Source organism: Pseudophryne corroboree, chromosome 4 (assembly GCF_028390025.1).
Source record: "Pseudophryne corroboree isolate aPseCor3 chromosome 4, aPseCor3.hap2, whole genome shotgun sequence".
Classification (NCBI taxonomy): domain Eukaryota; kingdom Metazoa; phylum Chordata; class Amphibia; order Anura; family Myobatrachidae; genus Pseudophryne; species Pseudophryne corroboree.
The window spans coordinates 176,910,965-176,934,529 of record NC_086447.1 but is presented as its reverse complement, the minus strand read 5'-3'; the positions used below and the strand labels follow the sequence as shown (position 1 = coordinate 176,934,529).

General features: G+C 47.0%; 1 protein-coding gene across 2 annotated transcripts in view; it reads left to right on the top strand.

Annotated features, from left to right (window-relative positions):
- UBXN7 (UBX domain protein 7) overlaps positions 1-23,565 on the top strand; it is a 167,035-nt gene that overhangs the window by 129,647 nt on the left and 13,823 nt on the right. For both annotated transcript variants that reach the window (XM_063915573.1, XM_063915572.1), the window contains exons 9-10: positions 6,979-7,408; positions 15,762-15,841. In XM_063915573.1, the coding sequence (XP_063771643.1) occupies positions 6,979-7,408; positions 15,762-15,841 (510 nt within the window). The remainder of the gene's footprint in view (positions 1-6,978; positions 7,409-15,761; positions 15,842-23,565) is intronic.

The window sequence follows — 23,565 nt, the reverse complement described above, 5'->3', positions numbered from 1 at the left end:
TGAAATTTCTGAGGCGCCATAGGGCTCCGAAATCATGGACTACCCCGAATGCGTATCTAGAATCGGTGTAGATATTGGCTGATTTGCCCTTAGCCAATTCACATGCTCTGGTTAGGGCGACCAGTTCAGCAACCTGGGCTGAGTGAGGTGGGCCTAGCGGTTCCGCTTCTATGGTGCCTTGGTCATCTACGACTGCGTATCCAGTACACAAGTCTCCCGAGTCTGACTGTCTATGACAACTACCGTCCGTGTAGAACGTAAGTTCTGCATCTTCCAGTGGGTTGTCACTGATGTCAGGCCTTGCGGTAAAATTTTGGGTCAAATATTCTATACAATCATGAGTATCTTCCTTTGTATTAAATCCTCCTTCCCCAGTACTCTCATCCTCCACCCTTTGGGTCTGTCCAGACACACTTGGGAGATATGTTGCAGGATTTAATGCACTGCATCTCCTTATGGTGATGTTTACGGGGGCCATTAGTGCCAATTCCCATCTTGTAAACCGCGCTGATGAGACGTGCCTGGTTTGGGCAGAATTTAACAAGGCTGACACTGCATGCGGTGTATGAATTGTGAGGTTGTGACCTAGCACGACGTCTTCGCTTTTCGTTACTAGCAATGCTATCGCAGCAACGCTTCGCAAGCATGTGGGGAGGGATCGCGCTACCGTGTCTAGCTGAGCGCTGTAATATGCTACTGGCCTGCTGGCATCACCGTGCTTTTGTGTTAGTACGCCTGCCGCGCAACCAGCACTTTCTGTTCCGTATAGTTCAAAGGGTTTCCCATAGTCCGGCATACCTAATGCTGGTGCCTGCGTTAGGCACTGTTTAAGTCTCTCAAATGCTGCCTCAGACTCGTCTGTATGCGAAATCCGATCAGGTGTGTTTGAGGAGACCATTTCCTGCAAAGGTAACGCTAACATGGAAAACCCTGGGATCCAATTACGGCAATACCCACACATTCCTACAAATGTTCTGATTTGTTGCTGGGTTTGTGGCAGAGTCATGTCTCTAATTGCTTGAATTCTATCAGCGGTCAGGTGTCTCAGTCCTTGTGTTAAACAGTGTCCCAAATATTTTACCTTAGTTTGGCATAATTGCAACTTGTCTTTGGAAACCTTGTGTCCTGTGTCTGAAAGATGAAACAGGAGCTGTTTCGTATCCTTCAGGGATGCCTCCAATGAATCAGAACACAGTAGTAGATCATCCACGTACTGTATTAATACTGATCCACTCACTGGTTGGAAAGACTGTAAACAATCATGCAAAGCCTGAGAAAATATACTTGGGCTATCTATGAATCCTTGTGGTAATCGAGTCCATGTGTATTGGACTCCTCTGTATGTAAATGCGAACAAATATTGACTGTCAGGGTGCAGAGGTACCGAAAAGAAAGCGGAGCAGAGGTCAATAACAGTGAAAAATTTCGCAGTGGGAGGGATTTGCATTAGGATGACAGCTGGATTTGGCACTACGGGGAACTGACTCTCAACTATTTTGTTAATCCCCCTTAGATCCTGCACTAGCCGGTAACCCCTCCCCCCACTCTTTTTCACAGGGATGATGGGACTATTAGCAGTGCTGGACGTTCTTACCAGAATGCCCTGTTGTAGCAAGCGCTCTATTACTGGGTAAACTCCTAACTCCACCTCTGGCTTCAGAGGGTACTGTGGGATTTTTGGAGCTATCCTACCATCTTTTACTTGTACAACTACCGGAGCTACGTTTGCCATTAATCCAGTGTCCTGTCCATCTTTAGTCCAAAGTGACTCTGGTATCTGAGATGTCATTTCTTCTACTTGGGAGGGAGTCCTATTTGTCATAGTGGTATGTGACATTAATTTTGATGGGGAGTCTAACATGTCTCGTACTTCCTGAGCGTGATTCTCAGGTATGTCCAAGAATACACCTTCAGGAGTACAATAAATGACGCACCCCATTTTACACAGTAAATCTCTTCCCAGGAGATTGGTCGGTGCCGATGCAGCCAGCAAAAAGGAATGCTTGGTATGTAAAGGCCCTATTGTAATCTCTGCTGGTTTGCTAACAGGGTAATGCTGGACTACTCCTGTTACTCCCACGGCTGGAATTGTCCTACCAGTGGTCCTCATGCCCACTGTCGAATTTATCACTGATTTGGCCGCCCCTGTGTCTACAAGAAAGTTTAATGATTTACCAGCTACATTGATTGCAATTTCTGGTTCACTTCCAAGACTTGCAATCAATTTTACTGGCTGCAGATTACAGGTATGGCCACACCCCTATTGGGTATGGTGACCTCCCTGAATCCCGCTGGCAGCAACTACTTGTGAGGGAGTTAGCTGGGAACTACCAGAGGTTTGCCAATCTCTGTTTGGGGGGTATCTTTTTGTTTCCCCTGCATGTGGCTCATATCTCCGTTTCTGCGGACCTTGCTCCCAATGTCGTGTGTCGTGTCGTTGTCTAGGGGGTTGGTATGAGTTTCGTACATTCTTTACTCTACAATCTCGTGCCATGTGTCCCTGTTTATGACAAGAATAACAAGTAACCACACTTGACTTACCCACAGGGTTTGGTGATACAAACAAAGGCTGCCTTGTGGTCAGGGCCTGTATACTTACGGCCATTAACTTATCACTTTGTTGTTCCCTGTGTCTGGTGATGTTCCTATCGTGATCAATAGCAGCCTCTCTCAAAGTAGCCACAGACAGACCTCGCCAACATGGTTGTGTGGTCTGTACCCTAGTCTTTAATGATTCTTTTAAACCATCCATCAGTACCGATACTGCTACTTCTCGATGGTTTATGTTTGTTTTAATGTCCTCTATGCCTGTGTATTTTGCCATTTCTGATAATGCTCTGTGAAAATACTCTGCAGCTGTCTCTGACTCCTTCTGTTTAATGGAGAATATCTTGTTCCATCTGACTACCGCTGGGAAATATTCTTTTAACTGTAAGTTTATTCTTTTTACATTGTCTTTGTTGTACACATCTGTAAGAGGTACATCCTGATCTAATCCGCAATCAGCTAAAAATTGAGTTGCGTCAACATTGGAGGGTAAACATGCTCTCAGCAATATCTGCCAGTCTTTATTGTTGGGCTCTACAGTGTTACCTAAGTCTCTGATGTATTTTTGACTGGCAACTAAATCTTTTCTAGGGTCAGGGAATTCAGACACGATGGTCCTTAATTCCATTCTGGAAAATGGGCTATACATGGCAATGTTCCTCACAGGGGTGACCCCTGTTGTGTCAGTTTTCCCATTTGGAACAGCTATTACCCTAACAGGATTAACTCTAACAACATCACTCTGTGTGGGTTCTACAGCCTGTGGTGAAATGGCTTCAGCATAGTGTATGGTGCCGTACTTACCTGTAGACACGACCTCACCTATCCCTCCGCTAGGGGCCTTTGTTACTAATCTCGTGGGTGGAGCTGTGCCTACTGTGGTTTCTGCTATGGTGGCTGCTAGAGAGAGCGCTGAAATTGTTGCCGATTCGTCTTCTTGATCACACTCCTGAGGAAAGTTCAAAACAGGGTACAACTTGCACGGGTTAATACTTGCGTTGGTTAATTGGTTAACATTATCTTTAACATTTATACAGTTGCTAAGTGTTTGTGTGTTACACCTTAGTGCGTTATTCTCCGCAACCAATTTCTCTCCTGATATGTATGGTGGCGGTGGGGCCGTGGCTATTAGTTTTCTGATTGAGCCAGATCCCGCCGCCTGAGCCAATACTCTCTGTATGTCACCTTCCTGTTGCCACAACTGCAAATAATCGTAATGTTTGATTCGTCTCTTTGTTGATTTAATGAGACATATCCTTCTCCTTAAATTCGTTAACACTTCTGTGCTGAAGCTACCTATTCTTGGGAATTTCTCCCCGTCATGTACTGTCATTCTCTCCCATTCATCACATAAAGCTTCTGTGTGACTTCCGTATTTCTCACACATTACATACCTTGCCGACCCAATTGGTCGGTTCACTGAATCAACCCGAACCGAGGTTGATCGCCCCCTACCTGAACAAGTGGCCCCCATAGTTCGAAGGTGTTGCTTTATTTAACCAACCCTTACGCAAACCAAATGTCCAAAATAGGCTGACGGTGGCGGTTTACCGAGTACCCCACTCACTCGCCCACGCCGACCAATACGACCTGATCACACCGATATGGTGCTGGCGTACTCGACCTAGGGCCCCTGCGACCTGAACCTCTATTTACTGGAACCTGTGAGGGTGCTCCGAAGAACACTTACTCTTTCCAGTAACTATTGGTTGCTGGATAGTTCCTGAGTGAGCAGCGAACTTCCCTTAAAATAAAAAAAATTACACAAATCACGTTAGAATGTACAAATAGCGTTTATGACCTTCGTACACAAATAGTACCGGTCAGGTTTACTAATGCACACAATTACGTGCGGTACAATCGTTTAGTACACAAGCAACTAATCTTATGTACTGAGCGACCAGTGGAATCGAAAATTTCGGCTGCGAATTCCTTCAGCCAGAGCTTATATGGCCTATATGGGTGTTGCACCAACCCTTTCTTGGTGTTGTGCCTGTGGACTGTATAGCGGACTTCCTTGTCTGCTGTACCTGAACCTGTTGGTCTGCTATGACCTCCTGGTCTGTTACAGTATGACCTCCTGGTCTGCTACACTCTAATGCTCAAATTGTATATTTAACCAGGGATGCCTCCCTAGCCACCATGTACGTCACTTACACGCATGTACCTCACGAGAACTCGACTTTTCTTGTGGTTCAACCTGTAAAATTGTATACAACACACTCACTCACCACATGTACACTTTTGTTTCTATTTCTATTTCTGCGCAGAAATTTCTCTTTAGACCAGATGTGTTACAAATTAGGAGAAGGATCTATTAATTTAAATTTGGAATTAAAAAAAAATTTTTGTGCGATTTATCGCCTGGCGTTATTTACCGCGTGGCGCTACTTATCGCGTTGAGAGGAGAGAAAAAAAACTTGTGATTTGAGTTACGTGGGCGTACCCGTACGTTCCGTTGCGTAATATACGCTGCGTGCGTCGGCCCTTGGATTGCGTACGCAAGTCTCAGTCTTTTGTTAGAGACACGTGTACGCAAAGCAAAGATCCACCGTAACACAATTTATACGTTTATCAACTATAGAACTGGCAAACAGGAGAGTGACATACGAAAATACACCAATGAAAAGGAAATGCAGATATATATGTGTGCGTGCGTGTGTACGCAAGACAGAAAAATAAACAGTTTTAAAAAGACACTATTGTTTTGTTCTTACCTCCGGTTCCCGGATTCCTTCAGCACCCTTTACTAAGAGAAGCAGACGCTTATCCAAACAGCACTACGAGGAATATGATCTCCCGCCCTTTGCTGCTGGATAATGTCTGCTGAAATTACCTAGTGCAGATATGTGAAGGACAGGGCGAGCCGCCAATTGATAAAGCTAAATATTTATCGTATATAATACCCTTTATGAGGTCTAAGAACACTGTACGCTATCAACGTATGAAGTACCGTAAGGGTACGCTAGTTGCGTAACAATCGCTTTGCCGTGATCGAGACGCTCAAGCGTCACGTTCACTCACGGCCAAGAGATCACAGGCAGGCACGTTATTGGCTGTTAACTAAAGTAATGATTCGCTATAGCGTAGCGAACGCTCGGGACCACGAGGAGATCACCAGCGGAGCTGACGCTCACTATATTAAACCTTTGTATCTAAACCATAAACAGTGTATTGTGCAGTAAAACCTTAGTGTAATGTTAGAGAGTAAATGCAACACAGTATAACCTTATTACCTTAAAAGCTGTTTGAGCGTCACCGACGCTCTGAGAATACTTAATACTATAAGAAATACACAGATACCGTGCTCAGGGTCCAACGCCTAAATATATATTTTGAATGCTATACTTGCAAAAGAGTTAAACACAATACAAGTCATACACTACAATATAACATAGACTACCTAACCAGATAACTACACAGGAAATACAATACAATACAATTTAAGGGAAAATGAGTGAGAAAGAGAAGGAGAGAGAGAGAGAGAAATTGAGAGAGATTGGCCCACAATAACAAGAGAGAAACAGTATGATTACGGAGAAAAACTTACGCACAAGGGGAAACGATCGCATGCGCCTCGATATCCAGCTCCCGATTATCAGCAATGAGAACCGTTGAAGAGAGAGCTGGATGTGATCGGCCTTTCTATTTATGCCCCACACACAATGCAATTCAATGGTCCCTACAATCTCATTGTTCATTGGACACAGGAATTCGGCTTCGCATTATAACAAAAGGTCATAGGTTGATTCATACAGGTGGGCTGTGACTATTTCCAACAGCTCAGGTGGGAGGGAAACTGGGTTTCCCGCCGCATGGGTAATAAAGTGCAAATAAAGTAAATGTTCATAAACTTCTTATGTCCATAACTATTCGCACGAGCGATTGATCTGCTTCAAACCAACACCGGAATATTTCTAATTAAATATTCTTCCGATGGATACTAAACACCACTGTATTACTCCTGTCTGACCCTTCGTATCAAACAAAGAGGGATTTCTCTGTTCATGAACATTCTATATTAACCAAACTTTCAGAATCTATCAAAGGGACCATGATCTACAAGATACATTATATTGTGAAAATATGTAATGATTGAGTCGCACGCTACGATCGCATAAACTCTACCGTAAATACGCATACCATGCGCCTGCGGGTGCCCGCGACTGTGAGTATGCGCACGTACGGGAGAGCGTACGCATGCGCAGCACGGACCTGTGTGAGGTGCAAATATGGTAGTGTGCATAGAGATATTTTTCTGACTTTGACAGTATGGAAAAAGGTTTTATATTACTGCAGGGTTTCCTTATTCATTTCATTTGTGAGAATGCCTTAGACTGTGCAACTAGTCTTCGATTTTATTTTTGCTTGTAATTGTTGTCCTTTAACAGAATTCCTCTAATTTGTATTAGTGGTCTTACTGTCCTCCAGGAGAGCCTCATCGATGCCAGCGAGGACAGCCAGCTGGAAGCCGCTATACGTGCCTCCTTGCAGGAAACCCACTTTGACTCTGCAGCGAGTAAGCAAGCCCCCCGATATGAAGAGGAGTCTGACTCTGAGCTATATTCTGGCAGTGAAGAGTTTATCTCCGTATGTGGATCTGACCATGAAGAGGAAGAGGAGGAGAGGCCCGCAGAAACATTGCCTGAACAGGAGACTTCCTGCAGTAAAATGAGGAAGGCCACGTCTAAAAATGGTAGTCATAGAAGGGATGACTTGTGTAGCTCAGAGCCTGTAGTAGAAGAACCATCGGAGGACACCTCAAACCACAACTCATTACCTGGGCAATCACAAACGGAGTCTCAAGTTGAAAAACACTTCAGGAATTCTGAATGCTCAGAAGATAGTTCTGACGATAATGGTGAGTACTGCTTCAAATCCAGATATACACCCCCCCCCCCCCCCCCACTGACATCTGCTGTTGTCCACTGGATCCCATAGAAAGATTCTAATCAATGGGGTTTTCCATGTCAAATGTAGAGACTGTGTAAAGGACAAAACCCAAGATGTGACCACATTTATCTGGAGTTTCAGTAGAGTAGACCTACTGCAGATTGCCTTTTACTGACTCCTGCTTACAGGGCAGTATATAAATGATACTCTGTCACAGATTGAGACGTGAATATGTGGGTTTGTATATTATGCTGCATATTCTGTATTTCTATGGGGAATTTTAGAGCATTAGACCAAGCAGATAATGGTAATGGCATTGTTGTTTAAAAGCTATCAAATTGATTTTAGTTACAAAGAACCATAGTGATACTTCTGAAGTAGTCTTCATTCTAGTACCTGCAATGATTAAGCGGAATATTATTTACATAAAAAGAAAGTGTAGTCTCTGCTCACTAGGAAGTAATGTCACTGGGGCTCTTGATGGCCATATATATATTCATTAGGTCCCGACTCCCTAGTGAATCAGCACTGTTTTCTTGGAAATACCAGTGCAGCTTAGAAAACTGCTGCCTCCACCGTGAATAAGTGCCGTGCACTTTAAGGTGTTGTGACATTGTTAAAGTCTAAGGGGAGAATTCAATTGTTTTATGGGCGCTCATCAGAACAATTAATTTGTTGTCGTGCCCCCCTCCCCAAAATGCGAGTGCAGCATGCGTGTGCCCAGAAGTACTGTTTACCCAGGTCTAAAGTACTGGTTTGGCCGTACAAAGTGACAACTTATCGCACATTTCTGCTCTCCATTTTGGGAGGTGATGAGCAGACATTTGTGCTATCTATTTGGCCCATACAATTGAATTGCTCCATCGGGCACCCAATAGAAATAGCCACGGGTACAAACCGTTGAATCGCCCCTGTGTGTAGAATAGCATTATGCCAGCTTTAAGTTGTCACAGTCATTTGTTAGATTTGTGACGTCTCCATTTTCTTTTTTATCCACTAGGGGTCACTGGAGTACTCTTGGGATATGGACGGCTTCCGCAGGAACAGGGCACTGAATATTCAAATTCAGTAACACTCCTCCCCTCCATACTCCCAGAGTACCTCAGTGTTTTTTCTGTGCTCGTCGGAGCAACAGGGCTGGTGTGGGGGGCTCCCACACTTAGTGAATATTTTATTTTTATTTTTACAACTTCAGACACATCCCTTCCCAGTTTCTACTAAAAACATGGGTCCGGGATAGTGCCGCTGCACGAAGCAGCGCATGGCGTGTCGGTCCTCACAAAGAGCACCCTCACAGCCACACGCAGCTCACTACCTGCTGCAAGAGCTGGACGGAGCTTACAGAAAGAAGCCCCGTCGCAGCCATGAACTGCTGCAAGAGCTGGACGGAGCTTACAGGAAGAAGCCCCGTCGCAGCCATGAACTGCTGCAAGAGCTGGACGGAGCTTACAGGAAGAAGCCCCGTCGCAGTCCTCCCTACAGGAGACAAGGTATGCTGGGGGGACGGGGCGGTCAGCGCACGCTGCCGCCCCGCTGTGTGGGGTCCGTGTTGTAACCGCCGCCCGCACCCGCCGCTAATCCCGGCCGCCCGCCCCAGCCGCTCCGTCCGCGCTGTCCGGGGCTCAGCGCCCGCCGCAGCACAGCCCCGCCGCCAAGAGCCGCTCCACGCCGCTCCGGCCCGCCGCACTCCGTGCACACCCGCCGGCCACACTTCCATCACGGCCGCTCTCCTTATAGCGCGCTCCCCGCCTCCCTGCACTTATTCCGGACAGGTCCGGCTACCGCTCCCCGCTGCACGGAGCACAGGGGGAGGGGGGAGAGGTCTGCACACAGGCAGCGCAGCTGCAAGGAGGGAAAAGCATAGGCTGCATGGCTGCCTGCCATATTACATAATACTATGCTGCATGGGGTATAATATGCTGCATGGGTTATATTATGCTGCATGGGTTATAATATGCTGCATGGGTTATATTAATAGGCTGTTAAGCCTATATTAAAGGCAATGTCAGGTACAGGTTATAGAGTCATGTATTGTAACCTACCCTGTAATTCTAACTGTAAGCATGGAATGTGGGCCTTTTTTAACATGTTTCCTGTGTCTTCCTATGATCCAGAACGTTCCTGTACTACATCTCTACTCCACCGGAGGCGCAGGGGTGTAAGGGGGAATTTCCTATCAGGTTTCATATAGTACTGGCCACGTGCACTGCGGCCATATATATATGGACGAAACGCGTTGGGAGTACCTGCAGACACCTCCTCTTGATGGACAGATAAGCCTAAAACTATTTTTAATCCTGTACGCATGCATTTCAGTCATTTTCATGGACAGATAAGCCTGATATAATTTTTTATCTTGTACGCATGCTATATGGCTATTTTTATGTGTGTTTTTATGTGAATATGTTATTACATTTTTTGTATTTTTAATACTGTTCAGGCTATAAATTGATACTCTGTGGGAATAAGCTAGTTCCCTAATAAGGCCTGCTAAACCTAACAATAACATAATACGTAACATAAACGGTACACACTATGTTAGTTTTCTTCTGTTTTATCCGCATGTTCTTAATCCACAAAAAGACTACTACTTGAGTCAAGTCTCTACCTACCAGATAAGTGTTTTAAATCGATCCTTATCATCCATTTTTTCTATACCTTCATTATCCCTGATCTTAATAATCACACTCTTGGGCGCTTGTTTTCCCAATTCTTGCAATATATATATATATATATATATATATATATATATATATATTACACACCTTAGTAACAATTTTACTGAGTCGTGCAAGTGTCTGTCTTTATTTATTGTGTTGTCTGTCTGCATAATGAGTACGGCACCAGCAAAGACTAAAAAAGAAGTTTTACTGCAATGTCTGTACATGAATCTACCACATGTTTTGTAGGTTTCCACTCCGGAACCCGGTTTCATTCCTATGTTACGCAAATGTAATGGCTGGGTTGCAATTAGAATTGGCCGCCGCTCGACACGAGTGGCAAGATCGGAGTCTCGGATGAGACCGCCAAATCTAACGGAGGAGTCTCAGCCGTTGCAAAGGTCCACCTTCACTTTGGCAGACATTGATAATGACCAGTGCGTCAGTCTCTGAAGTTTACAGAGACTAAGGAGCCTCTAACAAAACGACAGAGATCTCCAATGGGGTTCTTATTTAGGATATCTTAATAAGATGTTAGTAGAAACACAAAATAACCGAATAACCGGTTCTATACCTTCTACTTACCCGTTTCCACACAGTGACATCTACATTGGAGAATCCGCCATTGGTGGATTCGTCTGTGTCAAACCTTATAAAGACCCTTCAGACGTAAGATAGATTTGGGTCACTAAGGCGCTCTTTGTATGGGAACAATGACGATCACGTTATACTTATCGTTAATCAAATCTGAGAAGCTGCTGAGTATCTATGTACAGCTTCTGCTGCCGGCTGTTAGCTCGCTTCTCGCTTTTCATCGTCGCTAGTTACAGCACGACAAGTACTCTGGCTGCGTTCTTGGCAAGCGGAGTCAGAGGTCAAAAGAACGGTGGCAGAAGTTGTTTGGTCCTAAATTGGACAAATGCATTTCTCAGGCCAAGGCGGGGGGGGAGTCTAGTTTCCTGCCATTGCCTCCACCGGTACCAAGACGGAAATACTCTGGTCCGGCGTTCAAAGCCTTTAGGCTTCAGTCCTTTCAAGGCTGTGGTAGAGAAACAGCCACGCCTTGTAACGCCAGGGCGCTAAAGTCACCAACAAACCAGTGGCTTGACGGGCTCCCAGGCCATCTCGGATTTCCAATTGTGGGAGCGCGCCTTCAGACGTTACATTTGCCGGGTTTCCAGACATCCACTGATGGACGTATCCGCTATTTAGTGTTAAAAGATAGCCGTCTCCCGCCACTGCGCTTTTTCGAGACAGAACTGCCTCTGTCGGACGACAAGAAGGCATATTGGCAGATTGCCATTTAGTCTCTGCTGGATTCAGCAGTTTTTAATTCCAGCCCTGGTACACCAACAAGGTCAGGGTTATTATTCCCGTCTGTTTGTGGTACCGAAGCCGGAGGGCTCCGTCACAGTCTCAATCAGTAAGTCACTTACTACAGATTGCAGATGGAATTTCTGCGGTCAGTAATTGCAGATTTGGAGCCACAAGATTGCATGATTGCGCTTGATCTCAAGGATGCGTACTTACACATTCCGATTTGGTCACCTCATCAGAGGTTCTTGCGTTTTGCAATACGCCACAACAATTAACAGGCTCTACCGTTTGGCCTCTCGTCAGCGCCTCGGGTATTCACCAAAGTGATGTCTGTGATGATAGCTCATCTCAGATCCCTGGCAGTGACAATCGTTCCGTACTTAGACGATCTGCTCATAAAAGCTCCGTCTCAACAGATGCTCCTCCAACTTGCGCTGCTAACGTACACCACGGTTGGAGTGTCAACTTCAAGAAATCGCATCTAATTCCGTCTCAACGACTTCAATTCCTAGGTATGATTCTCCATACGGTAAATCAAAGAATTTACCTACTACAACAGAAAGTATAGATTATTCGCCATCTGGTACAATTAGTGCTCAAGCCACGCACACTCTCGGTACATTTGTGTATTCGCCTATTAGGAACAATGGTGGTGGCTTTCGAAGCGCTTCAGTTCGGAAGATTTCACTCGCATCCATTTCAACAGCATGTGCTCGCACAGTGGTCGGCCTCGCATCTGCAGATTCCACACAGGGTGAGGTTGTCGGCAAGGGCGAGGGTGTCTCTACTCTGGGGCTCAAGGTACACAATTTAACCGCAGGCGGCGGCTGGAATTGAATAATTCTAACGGCGAACGTGAGTCTCAGAGGTTGGGGATCTGTAATTCAAAATTGTCAGCGACAGGGTCTCTGGGCGGATCACGACAGATTGCTGTCTATAAATGTCCTGGAACTCCGCGCAATTTACAATGCACTACGACAAGCAGTACACATGCTTCCCTCTCAGACTGTCCAAGTGCAGTCAGACAACGCGACGGCAGTCGCATACATCAACAACTAAGGAGGAACGAGAAGCCGCATGGCAATGTGGGAAGTAGCTCGAATCCTCAATTGGCCAGAACACCACCAGGTGATATTGTCGGCAGGGTTCATTCCGGGAGTGGACAACTGGGAGGCGGATTATCTCAGCCGTCGGGATTTTCATCCAGGAGAATGGGCATTGAATCCAGAGGTGTTTCAAATGTTGGTCCACAGGTGGGGTTACCCTCAGGTGGACCTGATGGCATCTCGCCACAATTACCAAACGCCCTAGTATGTGTCCAGAACGAGAGATCCAAGGGCAGTGGCGGTGGATGCTCTCACAATCGCGTGGCCGTACAGCCTTGTGTATCTGTTTCTACCGTTTCGGCTACTCTCTCGGTTGCTAAAACGGATCAAAAGAGTCTGTCACAGTCATACTAGTGGTGCCTCATTGGTCTCGGAGAGCTTGGTTCTCGGATCGCCGCGGACTACTCGCAGACGATCCTTGGCCGCTCCTACTACGTCCAGACCTGTTACAACAGGGTCCGTTCTTTTACCCCGATTTAGCGCGGCTGCGTTTGACGGGGTGGCTGTTGAGACCGCCCTCTTAAGAAGAGAGGGCATTACAGTATCGGTTATACCAATCATGTTACGAGCTAGGAAGCCGGTTACGGCAGCTCATTATTACAGAATTTGGCGTGCCTATATAGGTTGGGGTGAAGCTCGGAAGTTTCCGACATCATCTTTCAAGTTATCCCGTCTTTTGTTATTTCTACAGACGGGGTTAGATGGAGGACTGCGTTTATCTACACTAAAGGTGTAGGTATCTGCGTTGTTAATTTATTTTCAAAGACGATTGGCTCTATTGCCGTCGGTACACACTTTTCTACAAGGTGTCCTCAGAGTACAGCCTCCATTCATTCCATCTACAGCGCCATGGGACTTGAATCTGGTTTTAGATTTCTTACAGTCTTCATATTTTGAACCCTTACAGCAAGTGGATATTAAGTTTCTCACTTGGAAAACAATTTTTCTTCTAGCCTTAGCTTCGGCAAGGCGTGTTTCAGATTTGGGTTCCTTGTCATGCAAGCCACCGTATTTGGTGTTTCATGATGACAGAGCGGAACTTCGGATGAATCCCGCTTTCTTACCAAAGGTAGTGTCATCTTTTCACATCAATCAACCAATAGTAGTTCCTGTGTTAACAGCACATTCTGGAACTCTGGATGTGGTACGCGCATTACGCGTTTATGTATCCCGAACGTCTACAGTTCGTAAGACGGATACGTTGTTTGTTTTCTATGATGCTGCCAAGATGGGTTGGCCAGTTTCTAAGCAGACCTTATCCAGATGGATAAAACTGACTATACGTCAGGCTTACCTTAATGCTAGGTTACAGCCGCATACATCAGTAACAGCTCATTCCACACGTTCTGTGGGAACTTCATGGGCAGCTGGTCGTGGAGCTTATACGACGCAGCTTTGCCGTGCGGCTACACGGTCTTCAGTGCACACGTTTGTGCGCTTTTACAAGTTTGATACGTTTTGCGGCATCAGCATCTAGCTTTGGCCGCCTAGTGTTACAGGTGTCAAACAGCTCTCCCGCCCACGGGGGAAGCTTTGGTACGTCCCAAGAGTACTCCAGTGACCCCTAGTGGATGAAAAAGAAAATAGGATTTTGGTACTTACCAGGTAAATCCTTTTCTTTGAATCCATAGGGGGCACTGGACGCCCACCCAGAGCAGTTTTACCTTGTTTGTGGTAAGCTCAGGGGATCTTATGGTAACACATTTTCACCGACTGGTTCAAATTTTCTAGTTCTATCGGTTATGGTGTCAACTGTTTCGTTGTCAGTTACGTTATGTATCAATTTTATGGTTGTCCGTGATGTTCTAGGTAATTCTCCATTGTCAACCTCTCTATCGCTCCTGTTCGGCTCAGTAAAAAACACTGAGGTACTCTGGGAGTGTGGAGGGGAGGAGTGTTACTGAATTTGAATATTCAGTGCCCTGTTCCTGCGGAAGCCGTCCATATCCCAAGAGTACTCCAGTGCCCCCTATGGATTCAAAGAAAAGGATTTACCTGGTAAGTACCAAAATCCTATTTTCTGGCACTTGATCAGACTTTGGCAATAGTCATCTTTATATTTTGTTCTCAGTTGTGCCTTAAAAATTTGCTGAAATACTCAGAGCGACTGTTTTTCTGTTGATCCAAATAATGCGTACAGCACATCTAACAGGGCAATATTAATAATGCAAAATGGCTCGTCAATCCAGGATATTATCTGATTGCAGTGGGATATTTAATGCTCAACTCAGAATATTCCAGGGGCCTTGCTCTGTCAGCTGGCTTTTCTCCAAGCTGTATTGGTCTTCATTGATGGGTAGCCAGAACATGGGACAACAGGCTACACACACTGCTGGAGCTCTTTGTTTAAATCTCAAGAGCCATTATGCCTCCTGGACTCATTGACAATGCATACAATCTATACCAGTGCAAACAGTGGTGGTATAACCTACCTATAGCAAGGCCTGTAGTTTTGGTTGTCCTGCCAGGAATGTGGGGGCTGTTAGGTGTTCTCTCTCAAGTGTTCTCTGGGTTTTCGCAAGTTAGTTTCAGTTTTCCATTTCCGTGGACATTCTGTGGCTTCCATTTGGGTTGCAAAGTCCCAGCTTCCTCCTGCATGTGCCATAAATTGGCCCTGGAAGGACATATTACAAGGAGACTCCCACACAGCCATCCCTGCCCACAATACAATGTACTGGAGATCTTCTTTGATAGACTCCTTCTCATCTGACTTGTTCCCTACCTTCCCTTCTCATTTGTGCATAGGCATGGAAGATAGCAAGAGGTCCATCCCCCTGGTGGAGAAGCCTTACAAATTCCAGTTGATTCAATAAAATCAACTGCCACAAGACCTAATGCAGATCATTCCTCTTTTATACTTTACCTGCTTTGAAATACTCAGCCAGCACCTGATCATCCTGCTATCCTGGGCTTCAGTTCCATTGTGCAGAAAAGAGTCACATGTAAATAATTTACATAGTATATTACCAAGAGATCATGTGAATGAGCCATCCGGGGGCTCTGATAGGGTTGATTCTATTGCCTTAGGCCCAAATGCTGACAATTAGGTAATTTTGGCACAAACCTGTAGCTAAGCACAACTGAATTAGTGACACTGTACAGTTCCTTATGTCATGATGCAAACAATATTTGTAAGCACTCCATCTTACAGGTGTCACAGCATGATTCTCCCAGTGAGTTGCTATGACTACATAGGGGTAAGAGCTTTCTAACACATAATCCTTTTTCTTTGAAATAGGTCCCAAAGCAAAGATCATGTTACGATACCCAGATGGCAAAAGGGAACAGATTACGTTACCAGAAAAGGCCAAATTGATGGTAAGTGCTACATGGCTAGAGTATTGTCTCTTGAATAACTTCAGATGTTTCATAAGACGCCTAGGAAGCATAATGATTCCATCTTGTAGTTTGATAGTTCTGTGTGCACTGAAAGGTGAAAGTAATTTTATGGGCCCTACACACTGGTTGATATCAGTGTTCATCTCTGGTCCTGGCTCGTTTAAACATGCAAGCCAATATGGACAATCTCGTCTTAATTAGCATGCAGTGCTATGGAGCCAGGTGAAGAAAACTTTTCAATGCCCCAATATAGAAAAATTCCCATGTAGACCGGTGGGGGGGGAGGGGGAGATAGTTTGGGGATCCTTCCTGGCTAGGTGCCATAAAATCCATGATGTCAGATGTTATCTCCGCTCACTGCAAATGCTCCAAAAAAATCAACAACTGCAGCAGGCTGTTGCAGACCAGACGTAGCTGCAAGGGCTGATGTTCAACAGTCCCCCCTCTCTAGATCAGGACCACAAAACGTGGGTTACCTGCTTTACTCTCAGACACTGATGAGGAGATAAAGGAGGAGGGGGAGGACTTGGATCTTGTTACTGGGGAATCCACTTCTGCACAAGGTATTGAGCCCCTCATTCTAGCTATATGGTACGTGTTAAAACTCCCTCTTGGGGATGCTGCAGCACAGCAGCCGTTTTTCTCTGACGTCCTAAGTGGATGCTGGGACTCCGTAAGGACCATGGGGAATAGCGGCTCCGCAGAAGACTGGGCACAACTAAAGAAAGCTTTAGGACTACCTGGTGTGCACTGGCTCCTCCCACTATGACCCTCCTCCAGACCTCAGTTAGAATCTTGTGCCCGGCTGAGCTGGATTCACACTAGGGGCTCTCCTGAGCTCCTAGAAAGAAAGTATATTTTAGGTTTTTTATTTTACAGTGAGATCTGCTGGCAACAGACTCACTGCAGCGAGGGACTAAGGGGAGAAGAAGCAAACCTACCTAACTGGTGGTAGCTTGGGCTTCTTAGGCTACTGGACACCATTAGCTCCAGAGGGATCGACCACAGGACCCGACCTCGATGTTCGGTCCCGGAGCCGCGCCGCCGGCCCCCTTACAGAGCCAGAAGCAAGAAGTGTTCCGGAAAATCGGCGGCAGAAGACTTCTGTCTTCAACAAGGTAGCGCACAGCACTGCAGCTGTGCGCCATTGCTCCTCATGCACACCTCACACTCCGGTCACTGATGGGTGCAGGGCGCTGGGGGGGGGCGCCCTGAGGGCAATATAATACACCTTGGCTGGCAAATCATCACAATATATAGTCCCAGGGCTATATATGTGATAAATTACCCCTGCCAGAATCCATGAAAAAAGCGGGAGAAAAGTCAGCCGAAAAAGGGGCGGGGCTATCTCCCTCAGCACACTGGCGCCATTTTTTCTTCACAGTGCAGCTGGAAGACAGCTCCCCAGGCTCTCCCCTGTAGTTTTCAGGCTCAAAGGGTTAAAAAGAGAGGGGGGGGGCACTAAATTTAGGCGCAATATGTGTATACAAGCAGCTATTGGGGGAAAAATCACTCAGTAATAGTGTTAATCCCTGCATTATATAGCGCTCTGGTGTGTGCTGGCATACTCTCTCTCTGTCTCCCCAAAGGACTTTGTGGGGTCCTGTCCTCAGTCAGAGCATTCCCTGTGTGTGTGCGGTGTGTCGGTACGGCTGTGTCGTCATGTTGGATGAGGAAGGTTACGTGGAGGCGGAGCAGAGGCCGATAAATGGGATGTCGCCCCCTGTGGGGCCGACATCAGAGTGGATGGATAGGTGGAAGGTATTAACCGACAATGTCAACTCCTTACATAAAAGGCTGGATGACGTAACAGCTGTGGGACAGCCGGCTTCTCAGCCCGCGCTTACCCAGGCGTCTCAAAGGCCATCAGGGGCTCAAAAAACGCCCGTTACCTCAGATGGCAGACACAGATGTCGGCACGGAGTCTGACTCCAGTGTCGACGAGGTTGAGACATATACACAATCCACTAGGAACATCCGTTGCATGATCTCGGCAATGAAAAATGTGTTACACATTTCTGACATGAACCCAAATACCACATAAAAGGGGTTTTATGTTTGGGGAGAAAAAGCAGCCAGTGTTTTGTTCCCCCATCAGATGAGTGAATGAAGTGTGTAAAGAGCGTGGGTTCCCCCGATAAGAAAATGGTAATTTCTAAAAAGTTACTGCTGGCGTACCCTTTCCCGCCAGAGGATAGGTCACGTTGGGAGATATCCCCTAGGGTGGATAAGGCGCTCACACGTTTGTCAAAAAAGGTGGCACTGCCATCTTGGGATACGGCCACTTTGAAGGAGCCTGCTGATAAAAAGCAGGAGACTATCCTGAAGTCTGTATATACACACTCAGGTTCTATACTGAGTCCTGCATTTGCCTCAGCATAAATAGTGCTGCTGCAGCGTGGTCTGATACCCTGTCAGATAATATTAATACCCTAGACAGGGATAATATTTTGCTAACATAGAGCATATTAAAGGCCTCGTCTTATATATGAAGGATGCACAGAGGGATATTTGCCGGCTGGCATCCAGAATTAATGCAATGTCCATTCTGCCAGGAGGGTATTAGAGACCCGGCAGTGGACAAAGTGATGCTGCCTTTAAAAGGCACATGGAGATTCTGCCTTATAAGGGTGAGGAATTGTTTGGGGATGGTCTCTGGGACCTCGTATCCACAGCAACAGCTGGGAAGAAAATTTTTTACCTCCGGTTTCCTCACAGCCTAAGAAAGCACCGTATTTTCAGGTACAGTCCTTTCGGCTTCAGAAAAGCAAGCGGGTCAAAGGCGCTTCCTTTCTGCACAGAGACAAGGGAAGAAGGAAAAAGCTGCACCAGACAGCCAGTTCCCAGGATCAAAAATCTTCCCCCGCTTCCTCTGAGTCCACCGCATGACGCTGGGGCTCCACAGGTGGAGACAGGTGCGGTGGGGGCGCGTCTCGGGAACTTCAGGGACCAGTGGGCTTGCCCACAGGTGGATCCCTGGGTTCTGCAAGTAGTATCACAGGGATACAGGCTGGAGTTCGAGGCGACTCCCCCTCGCCGTTACCTCACATCAGCCTTGCCTGCTGCCCTCGGAGAAAGGGAGGTAGTACTGGCGGCAATTCACAAGCTGTACTTCCAGCAGGTGAAATCAAGGTACCCCTCCTTCAACAAGGCCGGGGTTACTATTCCAAAATGTTGTGGTACCGAAAACCAGACGGTTCGGTGAGACCCATTCTAAAATTGAAATTCTTGAACACTTATATACGAAGGTTCAAGTTCAAAATGGAATCGCTCAGGGCGATTATTGCAAGCCTGGAGAATTTCATGGTATCACTGGACATCAAGGATGCTTACCTGCATGTCCCTATTTACCCTCTTCACCAGGAGTACCTCAAAATTGTGGTACAGGATGGTCATTACCAATTCCAGACGTTGCCGTTGGTCTGTCCCCGGCACCGAGGGTATTTATCAAGGTAATGACCGAAATAATTATCCCGTGCTTGGACGATCTCCTTATAAAGGCGAGGTCCAGGGAGCAGTTGTTCGTCGGAGTAGCACTATCTCGGGAAGTGCTACAACAGCACGGCTGGATTCTGAATATTCCAAAGTCGCAGCTGGTTTCTACGACGCGTCTACTGTTCCTGGGTATGGTTCTGGACACAGAACAGGAAAAAAAGGGTTTCTCCCGGTGGAGAAGTCTTAGGAGTTGTCGTCTCTAGACAGAGACCTCCTAATACAAATACAGGTGTCGGTGCATCAATGCACGCGAGCCCTGGGAAAGATGGTAGCTTCTTACAAAGAAATTCCATTCGCCAGGTCCCATGCAAGGATCTTCCAGTGGGATCTGTTGGACTAGTGGTCCGGGTCGCATCTTCAGATGCATCGGCGGATAACCCTGTCTCCAAGGGCCAGGGTGTCGCTGTTGTGGTGGCTGCAGGGTGCTCATCTTCTAGGGGGCCGCAGATTCGGCATACAGGACTGGGTCCTGGTGACCACGGATGCCAGCCTTCGAGGTTGGGGGGCAGTCACACAGGGAAGAAACTTCCAAGGACTATGGAAAAGTCAGGAGACTTCCCTACAAATAAATATTCTGGAACTAAGGGCCATTTACAATGTCCTAAGTCAGGCTAGACCCCTGCTTCAACACCGGCCGGTGCTGATCTAGTCAGACAACATCACGGCGGTCGCTCATGTAAACCGACAGGGCGGCACAGGATGGCGATGGCAGAAGCCACAAGGATTCTCCGATGGGCGGAAAATCATGTGTTAGCACTGTCAGCAGTGTTTATTCCCGGAGTGGACAACTGGGAAGCAGACTTTCTCAGTAGACACGACCTCCACCCGGGAGAGTGGGGACTTCATCCAGAAGTCTTCCAAATGATTGTACACCATTGGGAAAGGCCACAGGTGGACATGATGGCGTCCCGCCTCAACAAAAAGCTACAAACATATTGCGCCAGGTCAAGGGACCCTCAGGCGATAGCTGTGGACGCTCTGGTAACACCGTGGGTGTACCAGTCGGTGTATGTGTTCCCTTCTCTGCCTCTCTTACCCAGGGTAATGAGAATAATTAGAAGGAGAGGAGTAAGAACTATACTCATTGTTCCGGATTGGCCAAGAAGAGCTTGGTACCCAGGACTCCAAGAAATGATCTCAGAGGACCCATGGCCTCTGCAGCTCAGACAGGACCTGCTGCAGCAGGGGGCCTGTCTGTTCCAAGACGTACCGCGGCTGCGTTTGACGGCATGGCGGTTGAACGCCGGATCCTGAAGGAAAAGGGCATTCCGGAGGAAGTTATCCCTACGCTAATTAAAGCTAGGAAAGAAGTGAACGCAAACCATTATCACCGCATATGGCGGAAATATGTTGCATGCTGTGAGGCCAGGAAGGCCCCAAAGGAGGAATTTCAGCTAGGTCGATTTCTGCACTTCCTACAGTCAGGGTGACTATGGGCCTAAAATTGGGTTCCATTAAAGTCCAGATTTCGGCTCTATCGATTTTCTTCCAAAATAGAACTGGCTTCACTGCCTGAAGTTCAGACTTTTGTTAAGGGAGTGCTGCATAGTCAGCCCCCGTTTGTGCCTCCAGTGGCACAGTGGGATCTCAACGTGGTGTTGGATTTCCTGAAGTCGCATTGGGTTGAGCCACTTAAATCCGTGGAGCTACAATACCTCACGTGGAAAGTGGTCATGCTGTTGGTCTTGGCGTCGGCCAGGCGTGTGTATCAGAATTGGCGGCTTTGTCATGCAAAAGCCCTTATCTGATTTTTTATATGGATAAGGCGGAATTGAGGACTCGTTCCCAATTCTTTCCTAAGGTGGTATCAGTTTTTCATGTGAGCCAACCTATTGTGGTGCCTGCGGCTACTTGGGACTTGGAGGATTCCAAGTTACTGGACGTAGTCAGGGCCCTGAAAAGTATATGTTTCCAGGACGGCTGGAGTCAGGAAAACTGACTCGCTATTTATCCTGTATGCAGACTATTGCTCGCTGGATCTGTAGCACGATTCAGCTTGCACATTCTGCGGCTGGACTGCCGCATCCTAAATCAGTGAAAGCCCATTCCACGAGGAAAGTGGGCTCTTCTTGGGCGGCTGCCCGAGGGGTCTCGGCTCTACAACCTTGCCGAGCAGCTACTTGGTCTGGGTCAAACACATTTGCTAAATTCTACAAGTTTGACACCCTGGCTGAGGAGGACCTAGAGTTTGCCCATTCGGTGCTGCAGAGTCATCCGCACTCTCCCGCCCGTTTGGGAGCTTTGGTATAATCCCCATGGTCCTTACGGAATCCCAGCATCCACTTAGGACGTCTGAGAAAATAAGATTTTACTCACCGGTAAATCTATTTCTCGTAGTCCGTAGTGGATGCTGGGCGCCCATCCCAAGTGCGGATTGTCTGCAATACTTGTTTATAGTTATTGCCTAACTAAAGGGTTATTGTTGAGCCATCTGTTGAGAGGCTCAGTTATATTTCATACTGTTAACTGGGTATAGTATCACGAGTTATACGGTGTGATTGGTGTGGCTGGTATGAGTGTTACCCGGGATTCAAAATCCTTCCTTATTGTGTCAGCTCTTCCGGGCACAGTATCCTAACTGAGGTCTGGAGGAGGGTCATAGTGGGAGGAGCCAGTGCACACCAGGTAGTCCTAAAGCTTTCTTTAGTTGTGCCCAGTCTCCTGCGGAGCCGCTATTCCCCATGGTCCTTACGGAGTCCCAGCATCCACTACGGACTACGAGAAATAGATTTACCGGTGAGTAAAATCTTATTTTCTTAACACAGAACAAACTCAGTGTCACTTCTACTGATTCTGCAGAGCTGGATGACCTATTTAAGTTAGCCTGTAAAAATCCAGATAAGAAATACCAAGTGACAAAACTGTTTTTGCACATTTTCCCATTTGCTCCTGAAGGCAGGAAACTTTGGGAAGAATCCCCGGTTGTAGACGTATCAGTCTCTCGCCTATCTAAAAAGGCGGTACTACCAGCTCCGGGCTCCCTTCCCAATAAAGGACCTTGGGGATAGAAAAATAGAGACTACACTGAAGTCTATCTACACATAGCGGGTTGCTGGATGACTCATGCCGTTCATACGTGGGCTACTCAAATTGGGGGATATGTCCCTGGTCACTACGGTTACTCTCCTAAAACACATTCAAGACACTGCACGTGTCCTGTGTGGCTCTCTCAAGGAGATAAGCAATATTAATGCCAGGGCCACTGCTATGTCTTAATACGCAGAGTCTTAAGTGCAGTGTAGAGTCTCTTCCTTTTTCAGGGGATTGTTTCTTTGGGGTTGAATTAGATACGTGGATTTCTCTGACGTCCTAGTGGATGCTGGGACTCCGTCAGGACCATGGGGAATAGCGGCTCCGCAGGAGACAGGGCACAAAATTTAAAAGTTTGACCACTAGGTGGTGTGTACTGGCTCCTCCCCCTATGACCCTCCTCCAAGCCTCAGTTAGGTTTTTGTGCCCGTCCGAGCAGGGTGCAATCTAGGTGGCTCTCCTAAAGAGCTGCTTAGAAAAAGTTTGTTAGGTTTTTTATTTTCAGTGAGTCCTGCTGGCAACAGGCTCACTGCAACGAGGGACTTAGGGGAGAAGAAGTGAACTCACCTGCGTGCAGGATGGATTTGCTTCTTAGGCTACTGGACACTAGCTCCAGAGGGACGATCACAGGTACAGCCTGGATGGGTCACCGGAGCCGCGCCGCCGACCCCCTTGCAGATGCCGAATAGAGAAGAGGTCCAGAAACCGGCGGCAGAAGACGTCTCAGTCTTCATGAGGTAGCGCACAGCACTGCAGCTGTGCGCCATTGCTCTCCGCACACTTCACACCAGCGGTCACTGAGGGTGCAGGGCGCTGGGGGGGGCGCCCTGGGCAGCAATGTAATATACCTATTCTGGCTAAAATATATCACATATAGCCCCTGGGGCTATATGGATGTATTTAACCCCTGCCAGGTTCCAAAAAAACCGGGAGAAGAAGCCCGCCGAAAAGGGGGCGGGGCCTATTCTCCTCAGCACACAGCGCCATTTTCCTGCCCAGCTCCGCTGCGAGGAAGGCTCCCAGGACTCTCCCCTGCACTGCACTACAGAAACAGGGTAAAAACAGAGAGGGGGGGCACTTATTGGCGATATTTATAATATTTGAGCTGCTATAAAGGGAACACACTTATTAAGGTTGTCCCTATATATATTTATAGCGCTTGGGTGTGTGCTGGCAAA